The 17,858-nt window shown below is 39.2% G+C and overlaps 1 protein-coding gene across 7 annotated transcripts in view; it reads right to left on the reverse strand.

Moving 5' to 3' along the window:
• atp11b.L (ATPase, class VI, type 11B L homeolog) overlaps positions 1 to 17,154 on the reverse strand; it is a 64,047-nt gene extending 46,893 nt beyond the window's left edge. For 2 of the 7 annotated variants that reach the window (XM_041563315.1, XM_041563316.1), the window contains exon 1: positions 16,813 to 17,154. In XM_041563315.1, coding sequence (XP_041419249.1) covers positions 16,813 to 16,863 — 51 coding nt within the window. In that variant the 5' untranslated portion in view covers positions 16,864 to 17,154. The remainder of the gene's footprint in view (positions 1 to 16,812) is intronic. The other 5 variants (XM_041563313.1, XM_018263670.2, XM_041563314.1 and 2 more) reach the window with 5 other exon arrangements.
• Positions 17,155 to 17,858: the final 704 nt, after the last annotated feature.

Raw genomic sequence — 17,858 nt, forward strand, 5'->3', positions numbered from 1 at the left:
GTTTATTTAAGGTTTACAAGATTTTCTAATATACTTAAGGTATGAAATTACAGAAAGATCTGTTATCCGGAAACCCCAGGTCCCCAGCATTCTGGATAACAGGTCTCATATCTGTATTGTTCATTGGAAGATGGGGAAGTGAAAAGGAGTCACTGTTCCTCTTCACGTTAGATAGTACTTGACAAAGAGTGTTGCTTTCAATCACAATGCTTTAAGGGTCAGGCCAGACGAGCAGATTAGGGGAGATTAGTGGCCCCAGCGACAAATCTCTTCTTTGGGGGCGAAAATCTCCCCAAATTGTCTTCCCCCTGCTGGCTAAAATGAAAATCGCCTGGAAGGCACACGCAGCGCTTCATTTTCCAAAGTTGCGCGAACGAGTAAACTTCGGGCGACTTCGGAAAACGAATTGCCACGTGTGCCTTCCCCCAGCCGGTTTAAATTTTAGGCGGTGGTGGGCAGGGGGAAGGCAGCCTGTGGAAATTGTCGCCCCGAAGAAGAGGAGATTTGTCGATGGGGCGACTAATCTCCCCGAATCTGCTCGTGTGGCCAGACCATAAAAGACAAAGATATTTAAAGTTAACACAACAGATAGAAGGTACACATTAATATGCACAAGCCCAGTATGTCACTATTCTAAAGAGCTCTCTACAGGGTTTTGTAGCAGATAAGAATTACAGAGGGTAATCCACTGATTATAATGGGAAGTAACAGAAGAAGCACACTGCCTAAAATAACCTTTGGGCACCGCAAAAGTATTTCTGAAAGATTAACTTTTTTCATTTTATTGCCGTGTTTGTTATCAGTTTGACATGCAGCAGCGATCCCCATGGACTTTCAGTACATATGTTTTGTAACATCTTTATAAAACTAAACTAACCAACTTAAACATAGTTCTAAACAAGGTAAATATTTGTCTGAATATGTTGCATATTTTTTTTCAACAAATTGAAAATATTGTCAACACTAATTATCTAGATAAAACAAAGAATACAAATCTCCCTTCAAACCAAGCAAACTCATAAGAGATTAAATGTTGGAGCACAGTTGCTAATGCGTAAACCCTAAGCCACACAGAATGCTTCTTTACTATTTTTATCAGCTGAGCTACGTAATGAGCTTTCCTCTTTTAGACAAAAAGACAACAGCAGGGGAAATATTTAAGGACAAGCTAGAAATCACAAAGCAATGCCTAGCAAAATAAACAGTAGCCAAATACTTTACTTTTGTATGAATATTGCATTACAGGTATAGGATCTATTAACCGAAATGCTCTGGACCGGAGATCTTCTATATAAGCGGTCCTTCTGTATTTTGGATCACTATACCTTAATTCTATATTTAAAATAAAAAAACAGTAGGACTGTTTTGCCACTGATATAGATTCATGCAGCTTACTTACAATCAAGTACAACTGAACTGGTTTATTATTACAGAGAAAAAGGGTATAATTTTTACATCATGTGAATTTTTTTCTACATAAAAAGGAATCTATGGGAGATGGCTTTCCCGTAATTCAGAGCACTCTGGATTACAGGTTTCTAGATAAGGGATACCATACCTTCATAATTAGAATAAGTGATAGGTCTCACAGTTTCAGAAAAGAACATATCTAAATTGTAACTGCACTTTTTGGACACCCTGATGACAGATGTAGCTTATTTAGTGTTAGTGGGTACGTGGTCAGCTTTCAGATGGGCTGCTGTTTTCTAGGATTAACAGATCATGACCTACCTACCTTTTGGGCACCATTGCACTTATACTGCAAAAAGGTCTCAATCTGTTTCTCCTTTTTTGCCTTCATAATTACCAGCTAGCTGTAACCAATATTTATTTTTCCCTTATGACATCCACATAGGCAGACTAAGGACTGTTGTGAGAGCAATACAATAGAATTTTTGGGCCATATCTGATGTAATAAGGTATTTAAAGGACCAGTAACACCAAAAATTTTTTTTAAAAAATTGGTTAGTATACATCGAAAAATAAACACAAACACAAGTTAAACTTTTAAATTGCAAAGCCTTTATTAAAAAATAACTCACTGAAACTCCACTTCCTGTCCTCTTGAGAAAAGGCGACACGGCGACCATCCATACTGCCGCAGTTGATTTCTTCTCCCTGGCTATCTCTCCTGGCCTCCCTATGTCTGGAGCGCTCTTTTCTGCCGGCAAGATTGACAGCTGGTACTGGTCTATGGAGCAGTCACGGTTGGCACGAAATCGGCGTGTGCTGTCCTATGCCATACCCTTTCTTTGCAGGATCAGGACGCCGTGTAGTCCGTGTCAGTCTCACTGCTCAGAGCGACAAGGGAGGAAAGGAAACATCTCCGCTGGGACAGTCAGAAGGAAATCGTCCTGATCCTGCAAAGAAAGGGTATGGCATAGGACAGCACACCCCAATTTCCTGCCAACCATGACTGCTCCATAGACCAATACCAGCTGTCAATCTTGCCGACAGAGAAGAGCGCTCCAGACATAGGGCGGCCAGTAGAGATAGCCAGGGAGAAGAAATCAACTGCTGCAGTATGGATGGTCACCGTGTCGCCTTTTCTCAAGAGGACAGGAAGTGGAGTTTCAGTGAGTTATTTTTTAATAAAGGCTTTGCAATTTAAAAGTTTAACTTGTGTTTGTGTTTATTTTTCGATGTATACTAACCAATTTTTTTTAAAAAAAAATTTGGTGTTACTGGTCCTTTAAGCTAATGAAAGGAAAAGAGGGAGATGTTATACTACTCAGAAATTACAACACTTTGCTCAAACTTGCAAGTTACTGTATTTGCAACAGCACTAGAAACCAAAGTAAGTTTTGTGGTTATTGGTTATTTCCGGATATTCATCATACAACTTCTGCTCCGTAAAGCATTACGATTTTTAGTTCTATGTCTTTTTTGTGGCAAAGAGGAGCAGGCGCTAAATTAAAAAAAAAAACAGCAAAGGGCATCTTTAAAGGCATACTGTCATGGGAAAACAAGTTTTTTTTCAAAACGCATCAGTTAATAGTGCTGCTCCAGCAGGATTCTGCACTGAAATTAATTTTTCAAAAGAGCAAACAGATTTTTTTATATTCAATTTTGAAATCTGACACGGGCTAGACATATTGTCAGTTTGCCAGCTGCCCCCAGTCATGTGACTTGCTCTGTGCTCTGATAAACTTCACTCACTCTTTACTGCAAGTTGGAGTGATATGACCCCCCTCCCTCCCCCCCCCAAACCAAGCAGCCTAACAAAAGTACAATGGGAAGATAACCAGATAGCAGCTCCCTAACACAAGATAACATTTGTGTGGGTGAGCATTTAGGGAATAGTGATCATAACATGGTCTCCTTTGAGATTCTGTTGCAGAAGCAATTCTATAAGGGAGTAACTAAAACACTAAATTTCAGACGTGCAAACTTTGACAGTATAAGGGCATCTCTGCAACATATTAAGTGGGAAATGCTTTTCACAGGGTTAAACACAGAACAAAAATGGGAAGTCTTTAAAATGCTGCTTGATAAATATACTTGTCGGTATATTCCACTTGTAAGCAAGGAACGTCGTTGCAAAGCAAAACCTTTTTGGTTCAATAGAAGCGTTGGTGTTGAGGTGGGTAAGAAAAGACGTGCTTTTAAGGCTTTCAAGTTAGCTGGTACAGCCGAAACATTTATAAGGTACAAGGAGGCCAATAAATCATGCAAGGAAGCTATAAGGCAAGCTAAAATTGCTATAGAAAAGGATATTGCAGCTAGCAGTAAAAAAAATCCAAAATTATTTTTTAAATATGTTAATAGCAAAAAAATGAGGCAGGAAGGGATGGGACCCTTACTATCAGAGGGGGGTCAGCTGTTTGATGAAAACAAAATAAAAGCGCAGATTCTGAACTCATACTTTTCATCTGTCTACACAAATGAGGAACCAGTAAGTGAAGGTTTCCTTCTTAACAGTCCCAATTCTAGTAATACAACTAATGATGCATGGTTCACACATGAAGAAATTCAAAAGAGACTAGAACATGTTAAGATTAACAAAGGTCCAGGGCCAGATGTATTCATCCCAGGGTAATTAGCGAGCTTAGCTCTGTGATTGCCAAACCTCTTTACTTAATTTTTCAGGGTTCATTGAGATCTGGCATAGTGCCGAGAGACTGGCGAATTGCTAATGTGGTGCCTCTATTCAAAAAAGGATCCCGTTCTCAGCCTCAAAACTATAGGCCAGTTAGTCTGACGTCAGTGGTAGGAAAGCTTTTCGAAGGGTTAATAAAGGATAAGATACTGGACTTCATAGCAAATCATAATACTATGAGTTTGTGCCAGCATGGTTTTATGCGTAATAGATCTTGCCAGACTAACTTAATTTCTTTTTATGAGAATGTAAGTAGAGACCTCGATTCTGGGATGGCAGTGGATGTGATTTACTTAGACTTTGCTAAAGCATTTGATACAGTGCCACACAAAAGGTTACTGGTTAAATTAAGGAATGTTGGTCTGGAACATAGTATTTGTACCTGGATAGAGAACTGGCTAAAAGATAGACTACAAAGAGTGGTGGTAAAAAAACATTTTCTAATTGGACCAGTGTGTTAGTGGAGTACCGCAGGGCTCTGTACTAGGTCCCTTGCTTTTCAACTTGTTTATTAATGACCTGGAGGTGGGCATTGAAAGTACTGTTTCTATTTTTGCAGATGATACTAAATTGTGCAGAACTATAGGTTCCATGCAGGATGCTGCCACTTTGCAGAGTGATTTGTCTAAACTGGAAAACTGGGCAGCAAGCTGGAAAATGAGGTTCAATGTTGATAAATGCAAAGTTATGCACTTTGGCAAAAATAATATAAATGCAAGTTATACACTAAATGGCAGTGTGTTGGGAGTTTCCTTAAATGAGAAGGATCTAGGGGTCTTTGTAGATAACAAGTTGTCTAATTCTGGGCAGTGTCATTCTGTGGCTACTAAAGCAAATAAAGTTCTGTCTTGCATAAAAAAGGGCATTAACTCAAGGGATGAAAACATAATTATGCCTCTTTATAGGTCCCTGGTGAGGCCTCATCTGGAGTATGCAGTTCAGTTTTGGACTCCAGTCCTTAAGAGGGATATAAATGAGCTGGAGAGAGTGCAGAGACGTGCAACTAAATTGGTTAGAGGGACGGAAGACTTAAATTATGAGGGTAGACTGTCAAGGTTGGGGTTGTTTTCTCTGGAAAAAAGGCGCTTGCGAGGGGACATGATTACACTTTACAAGTATATTAGAGGACTTTATAGACAAATGGCAGGGGACCTTTTTACCCATAAAGTGGATCACCGTACCAGAGACCACCCCTTTAGACTAGAAGAAAAGAACTTTCATTTGAAGCAACGTAGGGGGTTCTTCACAGTCAGGACAGTGAGGTTGTGGAATGCACTGCAGGGTGATGTTGTGATGGCTGATTCAGTTAATGCCTTTAAGAATGGCTTGGATGATTTTTTGGACAGACATAATATCAAAGGCTATTCTGATACTAAGCTCTATAGTTAGTATAGGTATGGGTATATAGAATTTAATTAAAAGTAGGGATTGGTGTATGTATGGGTGCTGGGTTTTCATTTGGAGGGGTTGAACTTGATGGACTTTGTCTTTTTTCAACCCAATTTAACTATGTAACTATGTAACATCTGCATGGTAGATATAAGAACAGCACTCAATAGTAAAAGCCAAGTCCCACGGAGACTGATTCGGTTACATTAAGTAGGAGAAATAACAGCCTGCCAGAAAGTAGTTCCATCCTAAAGTGCAGGCACAAGTCACATGACTGGGACAGCTGGGAAACTGACAATATGTCTAGCCCCGTGTCAGATTTCCAAATTGAATATAAAAAAAATCTGTTTGCTCTTTTGAGAAATGGATTTCAGTGCAAAATTCTGCTGGAGCAGCACTATTAACTGATGCATTTGAAAAAAACATGTTTTCCCATGACAGTATCTCTTTAACTTTTAGTTATTCTGTCAGATCAAGTTAACCTTTAAATTGACGCGTGAACCTTTAAATCTTTAAATTGGTGCGTTATAGATGGATCTATTCTAAGTAGCTTGAATTGGTCTTCCATAATATTCAAGTTTTTTAATTAATGGCATTCCTATTCGGCCCATTCCTATCCTGCAACTGAAAATGCAATCTGGTTGTTAGAGGGTACTGGTCCCAACAACTAAAATTTACACTTATACTAGTAATAACAACAAACTGAAGCCTTTTTTATAAGTCCAAGCTAAGAGAGTTGCAAATGAGCTACTACTAAATTTTTAAGTTTAAACTAACTTTTAGTATGATGTTTAGACAGTGATATTCCGAGACAATTTGTAATTGTTTTTCATTCATTATTATTTGTGGTTTTTAAGTTATTTAGCTTTTTATTTGGCAGCTCTCCAGTTTGCAATTCAGCAATCTGGTTGCTAGGGTCCACATTATCTGAGCAACCATGCAATGATTTGAGTGAGAGATAGGAATATGAATAGGAGAGACCTGAATAGAAAGAGAAGTAATAAAAAGTAGCAATATCAATACATTTGTAGCCTTACAGAACATTTGCTTTTTAGATGGGGTCAGTGACCCCCATTTGAAAGCTGGAAAGAGGCACAAGAGGAAGGCAAATAAGTAAAAAAAAAAAAAAAACTATAAAATATAAATAATGAAGAACAATTGCAAAGTTGCTAGAAATCAGACATTCTAAAACAGTGCTATCCAAATGGCGGCCCACAACCCCCCCTTGTGTGGGCCCCCCACATTAAAATGACTGCCTGCTGCCATAAAGCCCTGTACTGTCCACACCCACAAAGCCCTCTTATACCTCATACAAACTGCTGGCGCGGCACCAGCATTGTGTCACTGTATGTGACACAGTATTAACTGTTCATCTTAGAGTGCTCCTGATAGCTTTAATTGTCTCCTGCTGTATTCTGCCTCCCCTATGCTCCCTGTGTGTGCCATACTCTGCCTGCCCTACAGTCCTGTGGGACGTGATCCTAGTAGGGTTTGTTAGCATTTGGAAATTGTTGTTAGGGCCCCCTAACGTGTTTAATCATGTGCTGGGGATTAAAGAATATGTTTTAATATGACAAATTTTTCACATATGAATAATATAGTTACATAGTTAAATCGGGTTGAAAAAAGACAAAGTCCATCAAGTTTAAACCCTCCAAATGAAAACCCAGCATCCATACACACACCCCTCCATACCCTCACACAAATCATATATACGAACATCTATACTAACTATAGAATTTAGTATCACAATAGCCTTTGATATTATGCCTGTCCAAGAAATCATCCAAGCCATTCTTAAAAGCATTAACAGAATCAGCCATCACAAGATCACCCGGCAGTGTATTCCACAACCTCACTGTAAAGAACCCCCTACATTGCTTCAAATGAAAGTTCTTTTCTTCTAGTCTGAAGAGGTGGCCTCTGGTGCAGTGACCCTCTTAACGTCCCCTGCTATTTGTCTATAATGTCCTCTAATGTACTTGTAAAGTTTAATTATGTATCCTATATAACACACATAAAACCATGCTGGCACAAACTCATAGTATTATGATTTGATATGAAGTCCAGTATCTTATGCTTTATTGACCCTTAGAAAAGCTTTCCTACCGCTGATGTCAGACTAACTGACCTACAGTTTTGAGGCTGAGAATGGGATCCCTTTTTGAATAGAGGCACCACATAAGCAATTCACCAGTCTCTCGGCACCATGCCAGACCTCAATGAATCCTGAAAAATTAAGTAAAGAGGTTTGGCAATCACAGAGGTAAGTTTGCTAAGTACTCTGGGATGAATACCAACCGGGCTCAAAGCTTTGTTTATCTTAACATGTTCCAGTCTCGTTTGAATTTCCTCATATGTGAACCATGCATCATTAGTTGTATTACTAGAACTATTAAATAGGAAACCTTCATTAACTGGTTCATCAATTGTGTAGACAGACGAAAAATAGTTCAGAATCTCAGCCTTTTTTCTGTTTTCATCAACAAGCTGATCCACCTCTGATATTAAGGGTCCCACCCCTTCCTGCTTAATTTTTTTAATATTTACATATATAAAAAATAATTTATAAATTTATAAAATATGATGAGTGATTTCCCTGTAGTGAGCACCAACCAAGTTTTTGTGGTAACATGGGTGTGGCTTAAAAACAGGGAGTGGTCAAAACAACACTTCAGCCCTCCACCACGTAGGCCATAAAAATTCTGGCCCTCTATACCACAGAAGTTGGACAGCACTCAAAGGTGAACTTCCCCTTTAAAGAGTCCTAAATGTATTGTTTTCGTATTGGCGTGTATGCCACCATCTGAAATTATTGGAACTAACTATTCCAATCAGCCTTCTGTATGGCAAATCCCACATCAACCTGCTTGTTAATTCAGTCCAATCTATCATTGCTTGCCATGTATAGGAACAGGCCTCCGAGGTAGAAAACAGACTGACTCCAACTGTAATAAGGTTCCCAGACATCAGTATTGGAATGTTGCCCATTACATTAACAACAGCAGCCAGCTTGACATATCAGTGATATAATTTGATTCTGGGAGTCTAGTCTTAGAATTAAAAACATTGCAGTAAAAAAATGCAGTACTATGTAAAAAGGATGCCTGGAACTATGTACTTTTCTTCTCAATAGGAGCACCAGTGCAGGGGGGAAACAATTAAGAAATGTAACACTGAAGGGTGCTTAACATATTGGCACCCAATAGTGTATTATCCTTTCATTAAAAATAGTGTGGCCTATTTAGTTCATCATGAATAATCCTTGCCAGCACAGCGACAGTTAAGTTCTTCCAGGCAGCCACTGACTAGCTATTCAATTCTTATCTCCCTGTAGACCATGACAGACTTTTCTTAAAAGGGTGGTTCACCTTTAAATGAGAAGGAAAGGTTAAAACGAAGTAAGCTTTATCAGTAACGTCTATATGAATACAATAATAAAGCCCCAAAGTAATGCTGCTCTGAGTCAAAAGAAACAGCATTTATTTCCTTCTATTGGGTACACATGGGCTTCTGTATCAGACTTCCTGTTTTCCGCATAAACCTGCAGGGCTAGGGCTTGAGCATGCTCAGTTTGCTCCTCCCTTCCCTTCTGTAATCTGAGCTCAGGGCTACGAGTGAGCAGGGAGAGACTCAGGCAAGAAGTGATGTCACACCAAGCTAACATGGCAGCTGCTATCCTAAACAAACAGAGACAGCGTCAGGTATAGAAAAGCACTCTAAACAATAAAAATCGTGCTTGCAATGTTGTGGCTAATCTATTGACAATAAACTGCTTTGGTAGCTTTCCTTCTCATTCAAGTTAATTTTTAGTATATTATAGAATAGCTAATTCTAAACAACTTTTCAGTTGGCCTTCATAATTTATTTATTTTTTTATAGATTTTGAATTTCCTTTTTTTGTCTGACTATTTCCAGCTTTCAAATGGGGGTCACTAACCCCATCTAAAAAGCAATGCTCTGTAAGGCTACAAATGTATTATTATTGCTACTCTTATTGCTCATTTTTTCATTCATGCCATCTCAAACTAGAGAGCTTCTGAATAAAAGGCTAAATAATTCAAAAAACAAAACTAATATAAAAAAAATGAAAACCAATTACAAATTGTCTCAGCATAGCAATCTCTACATCACACTAAAATGTAAAGGTTTATAGGTATGGGATCTGTTATCCAGAAGGCTCTGGACCTGGGGCTTTCCGGATAATGGATCTTTCCATAATTTGGATCTTCATACCTTAAGTCTACTAGAAAATAATGTAAACATTAAATAAATTTTGCTTCCAATAAGGATTAATTATATTTTAGTTAGGATCAAGTACTATATACAGTTTTATTATTTCAGAGAAAAAGGAAATAATTGTAAAAAAAATTGTATTATTTAATTATAATGGAGTCTATGGGAGATGGCCTTTTCTGTATTTCTGAGTTTTCTGGATAACGGGTTTCAGGATAATTGATCCTATACCTGTACTGCTGCGTGCTTTCCTGACACTGGAAACTAAGATGCATTTTAAGAGTTAATTTCAACCTCTGGTGTCTTAATAAATAAACCCTGAATGTAAATCGCTGCATGTCAATCAAATTGCAAATGTGTGAAAATGCCAGCCACTACATTTTCATACAGTTTCAGTGACATACCTGAGGTAGATTACATTCATTGCTCTAAAATTAAAAACTTTCATCAGGCACATACAAATAACCAATTTATTGGCAACTAGTAACTTATTTTAGCTATTACACTATAGTTCTAAATATTTTCCTTATAAAAGCAAAGGTACTTTAAAGAAAATGTCTATGTATACTGTAATGTATATACATTACAATTTGCAGTGGTTTAAAGCAATTTGTACCTGCTATAGTAGTGCTACTAAAAGCAGTATGTTTGTTTCAAAAGACAGAAACACAGGACAGACTAGAAAGGGACAATGTAGCAGAAGCAAATGGATGTGTAGAAGCCCTCAGGTGGAGTTAAATCCCCAACATGTTGCTCACCAAGCCCTTGGATGTTGCTCTCAGTGGCCTCAAAGCTTATTTTTGAAATCCTGGCTTGTAGGCAAGTTTTGGTTGTATAAAAATAAAAGATGTACTGCCAAATTGAACATCTTGTAGGCTGCCGGTCCTCATAGGGACTACCAAATTGCAAATCACATTCTTTATTTGGCATCCAGGGGCCTTTTTTCATGCTTGTGTTGCTCCCTAACACTTTTTACATGTGAATGTGGCTAACAGGTAAAAAAAAAAAAGGTTTGGGGAACTCTGCTTTAAACAACGAATTGTTCACCGTCAAACACCTAGTTGTTCACCAGAAATACCGACTTTTTCCAATTACTTTCTATTATCTATGTGTAACCGTTTTTCTAATATTCAAGTGTAAGGTCATGTTTCACCTTCTAAAGCAAGTCTGGGAAGGGGGGGGGGTCGCAACTCTGTAAACTGCTCTAAATTGATACAATAGTTGATACATTTCTTATCTTTGTCCCTGCTGAGCAGAATCCCGGAGTTTTATTAAAGGCAGCTGTTAAAATTGATACAATGGTTGCTAATACTCCAGAGACGCTGCTGAAAAATATATCAACTAATGTAGCAAATTGTAACAGTTTACCAGAGACAGGAACATTAAACTTAGATTTTGGAAAAACGGTAAAAAAATAAAAATGGAAAGTAATTGAAAAAAGCCTTTATTTCTGGTAAACAATCTGAGATTACTGATTTTCACTCAAGCACCACAAATAAGGTAATAATTTCATGCACTATGCTTTTTCAATTTAAGTTAACCATTTAATAAGTTGAAAATATTAAACAGATTAATCAAAAAAGGCCAAAATATCCTGGGCACAAAAGAGCAGCATGGACTTCTACTGTCATGTTACCGGAAGTGGTTTACACTAATGGTACATGTCCTTTTATGCGGAAAAAACACACAAATCTGTGTAAGAATTGGCTGGCGGATGTAAGGAGTACATTTCCATTTCCTTTAAAGGGGCATACACAAGTAAATGCCATGTGTGTCATTAGTGAAGGATTGCGTGTATGTTTCACAATTATTTTGAAGGGGAAAAAAAACTCATTATGTGTAAGCACACTGCCCAACCTAGCCGCTTACACTGGGAGCTCCCTCACGGTACAAGTGTCCTATCACTGGTGGTTGCTTTTTTTTTTTAAAGAAACTACTGTAACCCCCAACCGGAGTAAAGGTGGCCATACACGGGCCGATAAAAGCTGCCGACAGACCGTGTCGGTAGCTTATTGGCCCGTGTATGGGGCCCCCACGACGGCCAGATCTCGATCGGATGGGACAGAAAATCCCGTCGGATCGCGACCGCATCTATCCGTTGATGCGGTTCCGCGATCCGACCGCCCGTTTGGGCATCGTTAGGATCCCACGATCGGATCAGCCCGATATTGCCCACCTCAAGGTGGGCATATCGGAGGGAGATCCGCTCGTTTGGCGACATGTCGCCAAACGAGCAGATCTCTCCATGTATGGCCACCTTTAGGGCTCTATTAGCGCACACCTGGAGGGGGGTGGGATATATTTTAGGGCAGTGATCCCCAACCAGTAGCTCGCGAGCAACATGTTGCTCACCAACACCTTGGATGTTGCTCCCAGTGGCCTCAAAGCAGGTTCTTATTTTTGAATTCCAGGCTTGGAGGCAAGATTTGGTTGTATATAAACCAGGTGTTCTGCCAAACAGAGTCTCCTGTAGCTGCCAGTTCACATAGGGGCTACCAAACAGCCAATAACAGCCCTTATTTGACATCCCCATGGACTTTTTCATGCTGGTGTTGCTCTCCAACTCTTTTTTACATTCAAATGTGGCTCACAAGTAAAAAAGGTTGGGGACCCCTGTTTTAGGGCAACAGGTTCCCTTTAAAATAAATAACCTTTGAGCATCAAAATCCTAGATATTATAGGTTATTCTATTTATCGACACCCACTGTACATAAATGTAAATATACAGTTCTAGTCACAAAAAATCTTTAAAAAAAAATCTTTTCACTTAGTAGAAAATAAATGTAGATTTTTTTTGTCACTTTATAAAATATGTCAACTCTGACCATGGACAAATCTATTTAAAGGGTAGTGGCACACGAGGAGATTTGTCTCCCATGGTAGATCCCAACTACTGAGGACAATTCTCCTGAAAATGCCTCCCCCTTGCCTAAAGGCCCCCATACACAAGCAGACATAAGCTGCCAACAGATCAAGTTGGCGGCTTATTGGGCAGAGTATGGGAGCTTCGACGGGCTTCCCAAAATGATATCTGGCCAAAATAGGTGCCGATGTTGATCAGGCAGGGTTTTGGATTGAGGAACGCATCAGTTAGTTGATGTGGTCCTCGATCTGACAAGGCTTTTGCACAACTAAACACAATCACAAAATGTGAAGGAAGGCATTTCCCTGAGATAAAGCCGAATCGCCAAAAGTAATGTGGATGTTACTTCCTGTGTCCCCCTGCAGTGAATCTCTCCTACAATCTGCCACTAAGAAAACATCCCATACTTCCCGATCAACATGTATTCATTGAGGCGCAGGCAAGAGCCAAATACAGGTGGAACACAACGAGCTGCATTTCAGGTACCTAGATGAGAAAAAGCTGGGACATGCACTCATTACATGCGTGTGCCCCAACACAGCTAACCACAACCAACATTTATGTGATAGGTGCCCTTTTAATTTTTTTTTTTTTCAATAAAATCACACAATTTACAAAAAGAATAATATACCTCCTATTGTAAATATAAGGTTATTAGTAGGGATGGGCGAATCTGAGCCGTTTTGTTTCGCCAAAAATTCACCCCCGGCGAATTGTCGCCAACGCCCATTAAAGTCTATGGGCGGCAAAAAAAAATTTGTCGCACACTGCCATACAAGTCTATGGGCGTCATTTCCGTGGCGAAACAAGGCAAAAAAATGCGCCCATCCCTAGTTATTAGAAGTCACTGAGAAGTCACATGACATATAAAGTTTCTGAAACTTCACAGTGACTTCTCATTTAGTTATATTTTACAACACAACATGCATTATATATGTTATAATACACAAAAGCTATGAATATCTTGTAAATTATATCCTTATAAACGGTGAGTTCTGATGTCATCAGTTATAAACGGTGAGTTCTGATGTCATTTCTGTCACATGACTCACTGAAATTTGTGTATTATAATAAATAAAGTACCCCCAGTTGTAAAATATGAGGATATTAGAAGTTACCTCGGAGTTCCATGACCTGTATAAAAACACGAGGCCGAAGTCATGAAACTCCTCGGTAACTTATAATATCCTTATAATTTACAACAGGGGGTACTTTATTCACTATATAATGCCCATCTTTCTGAGAGTCATGTGACCAATTACAACTGCTGACTAAGCACTGTGTTTAAAAGGGTGGTTTACCTTTAAGTAAACTTTTAGTATGTTATAGAATGGTCTCTCCTTTATATTCCAGTCTCTTATTCAAATCAGTGCATGGTTGCTAGGGTAATTCTGACCATATCAACCAGATTGCTGAAACTGCAAACTGGAGAGCTCCTACATTAAAAGCTAAATAACTAAAAAAAACACAAATAAAAAATAAAAACCAATTGCAAATTGTCTCGGAATATCACTGTCTACATCATACTAAAAGTTAATTTATAGGTGAACAGCCCTTTTCCCAATATTTTCATTTTCTTGATGTTTAACTACCCCTGGTTGCTAGGGTTAACGCGGATCATAGTACAAGACTGTTGAAACTGCAAACTGAAGAGCTGTTGAATTTAAAATTAAATAACTCAAAAACCACAAATAATCGGACATTGTCTCATAATATCACTCTCTACATCATACGAAAAGTTAATTTAAAGGGCACCTGTTCGGAAAAATGTTATCCCCAACCAAAAGTGTGGGCTAATAGAGCATTCAAGTTGGGGATAACAGCAGTTTTTTTTTTTTGTTTTTTTTTTGTTTTTTTTAAATGATCCCTGCCAGTGCTACACTTTTAAAAGAAAACTACTCTTTAAAAGAAAACTGCTACTCTATTAGTCCGCACCGTTGGTTGGGGATAACATTTTTACCCAACAGGTGCCCTTTAAAGGTTAACAGCCCCTTTAACTTTCCTAATATTTTCACTTTCTTGATGTGCCTAACTAACCCTGGTTGCTAGGGTACTGCGGTCCATAGCAACCAGACTTGAAACTGCATTAAAAGCTAAACAACTCAAAAACCACAAGTAAAAACTAATTGCACATTCTATCTGTAGAAATAAGTCAAATCAACAGGAACTTGCTGTGTTTTTTTTCCTGGAAGACATTTCACCAGTCATCCAACTGGCTTTCTCAATTCAGAAATGAGAGCCAGTTGGATGACTGGTGATATGTCTTCAAGGAAAAAAAACACAGCAAGTCCAGTTGAATTGACTTATTTCTAAAGATATACCATGACCTGAATGAATGAGAATCTTCACAAACAATTGCAAATTGCCTCAGAATATCACACTCAATCAATATCATACTAAAAGTTGAACGGTGAACAACCTCTTTAAATATACATTATACAGGATGTACATGGATGTGTGTGTATTTATGTATAATACACAAAAGCCATTAATATCTTGTAAATTATATCCTTATAATACACAAAAGCCATGAATATCTTGTAAATTATATCTTTATAAACGGTGAGTTCTGATGTCATCAGTTATAAACGGTGAGTTCTGATGTCATCTCTGTCACATGACTCACTGAAATTTGTGTATTTTAATAAATAAAGTACCCCCAGTTGTAAAATATGAGGATATTAGAAGTTAACTTGGAGTTCCATGACCTTTATAAAAACACTTGGCCTTCGGCCTCGTGTTTTTATATGATCATGAAACTCCTCAGTAACTTATAATATCCTTATATTTTACAAGAGGGGGTACTTTATTCACTATATAAATGGTGAGTTCTGATGTCATCAGTTATAAACGGTGAGTTCTGATGTCATTTCTGTCACATGACTCACTGAAACTTGTGTATTATAATAAATAAAGTACCCCCAGTTACAAAATATGAGGATATTAGAAGTTACCTCGGAGTTCCATGACCTGTATGAAAACACTCGCCTTTGGCCTCGTGTTTTTATTTGGTCATGGAACTCCTCTGTGACTTTTAATAAAGTGAATAAAGTACCCCCTCTTGTAAAATATAAGGATATTATAAGTTACCGAGGAGTTTCATGACCTTCGGCCGAATGTTTTTATACAGGTCATGTAACTCTGAAGTAACTTCTAATATCCTCATATTTTACAACTGGGGGTACTTTATTTATTATAATACACAAGTTTCAGTGAGTCATGTGACAGAAATGACATCCGAACTCACCGTTTATAACTGTTGACATCAGAACTCACCGTTTATAAGGATATCGTTTACAAGATATTCGTGGCTTTTGTGTATTATATAGTGAATAAAGTACCCCCTCTTGTAAAATATAAGGATATTATAAGTTACCGAGGAGTTTCATGACCATATAAAAACACGAGGCCGAAGGCCGAGTGTTTTTATACAGGTCATGGAACTCCGAGGTAACTTATAATATCCTCATATTTTACAACTGGGGGTACTTTATTAATTATAATACACAAATTTTAGTGAGTCATGTGACAGAAATGACATCACTACTCACCGTTTATAACTGATGACATCACTACTCACCGTTTATAAGGATATAATTTACAGGATATTCATGGCTTTTGTGTATTATATCCTTATATTTTACAAGAGGGGGTACTTTATTCACTAAATATCCACAACGGATATTTTTCTATATAAACTATGTTAAGTAAACAGCAGGTCTGTTCCTTGCAGTAAACCTCAGTGACTCATCTGAAACGGAAAAGACATGACTTATGGGTCTATTGTATGAAGTAGAGTTCTCCAGGCTGTCTCTCCTGCTGCTGTTGCTGAACTACCCCTCACAAGATGACAAGTAAACAGCTGGAGGGCCGCAGATGGGTTGTCCCTGCTCTCCCCCCGTACAACAAGCACAGGCGAGGAGCAGAGCTAACAACACGGTGTAATAGTCCGAGTAACACACAGAAAGTTGTCCAACTCCAGCACTCCACGTCTTGCAGGGATTGCAAATGAAACGTCCAGTCATTACATATTCACGCCTGACACTACGCTTATGTGGGGCACCATTTGCAGCGAACGAATACTAAGAATTACGAAAGATACGAAAGAAAAAGTTCTAACAAGCAACTGCGACTGAGGCCTTCAACCGGAGCTCGATCCCCAGGCTTTCCTGCTCAAAGTAGGCAAGTGTGAAGAGGCGGAAACAGACAGGTGTGGTTTACGTACCAGCTGCTGCAAGAGCCAGCGACACAGCCCGCAGGCCCTTAGGTACTCCATCTGCGCGCGATGTTTAGCGCGTTCTCCGCCGCACGGCCCCCACTGAGAAGGAGACGGTTCAGTTTGGCTGCGACTCCCCCACAGCTTATCCTGCCCCAGCCGCCAGCTCCTTCCGCGGTGCGCGCTCTCGCAGCCAGCACAGGACTCACACGCACCCGCCTGACTGAAGGGAGGATTAGGCAGACACGCCCATTCCACGTGACGTTGCACTGCCAGTAACCTGGACTCGCTGGAGTCTCTGAGAGGTTCCACAGAGATGGCGCCACGTTTAGAGTTTCACCTATGGAACGCTGGAATTCCGAACTTTGAGACGTTCATTTTCTTGTTGTTTACTGCTTAAGCTACTGAGCCCTACAATAAATATAATGCTTCCAAACAAAGCGCATGTGTTGTGTTGAAATCATCACTTTTTTTTACAATGAAAATGGGCAGTAAGGGTATCCTTAAGACCTACTGTGGCAGTGGAGAAGCCACCCCCAACATATTGGAAAGAGGGACAAAAAGATTTGTTTGCATGTTGACCACGCCCATTTGTGAAGCCACACCCCTAATTACCATGTCAATTTTACTACATTTAGCAAGTTATGAAAGTTTAAACTCATTTCTATGGTTTTTATATGTCATTACAGTTTTGCTAATGAAGGTGAATTGCCCTTTAAGTTGTGAGTCTTCATTCTTATCTAAGGGTAGGACTCCATGAGCGATTTTGTCGCGATCCGACGCGCTGCGACAAAACGCATGCGAATTGTAGCATGCGACAAAAATAAGGTAAGAGATAGAATTGTCGCATGGTGTCGAAGCGTTGATCCGACGTCGGATGCAGAAGATGCGGACCTTTCCTGGATATGCCCACCTTCAATATCGGGCTGAGATCACAATGAGGCGAAGGTGGCCGTCGGTCGGATAAAGGACCATATCACTGAACCAATGCGGCCCTTGATCTGATGGGATCTTTAAGCCTGGCTGATCAACACCTGGCCAACTACACCTACACT

This window comes from Xenopus laevis, chromosome 5L (genome assembly GCF_017654675.1).
Source record: "Xenopus laevis strain J_2021 chromosome 5L, Xenopus_laevis_v10.1, whole genome shotgun sequence".
NCBI lineage: Eukaryota > Metazoa > Chordata > Amphibia > Anura > Pipidae > Xenopus > Xenopus laevis.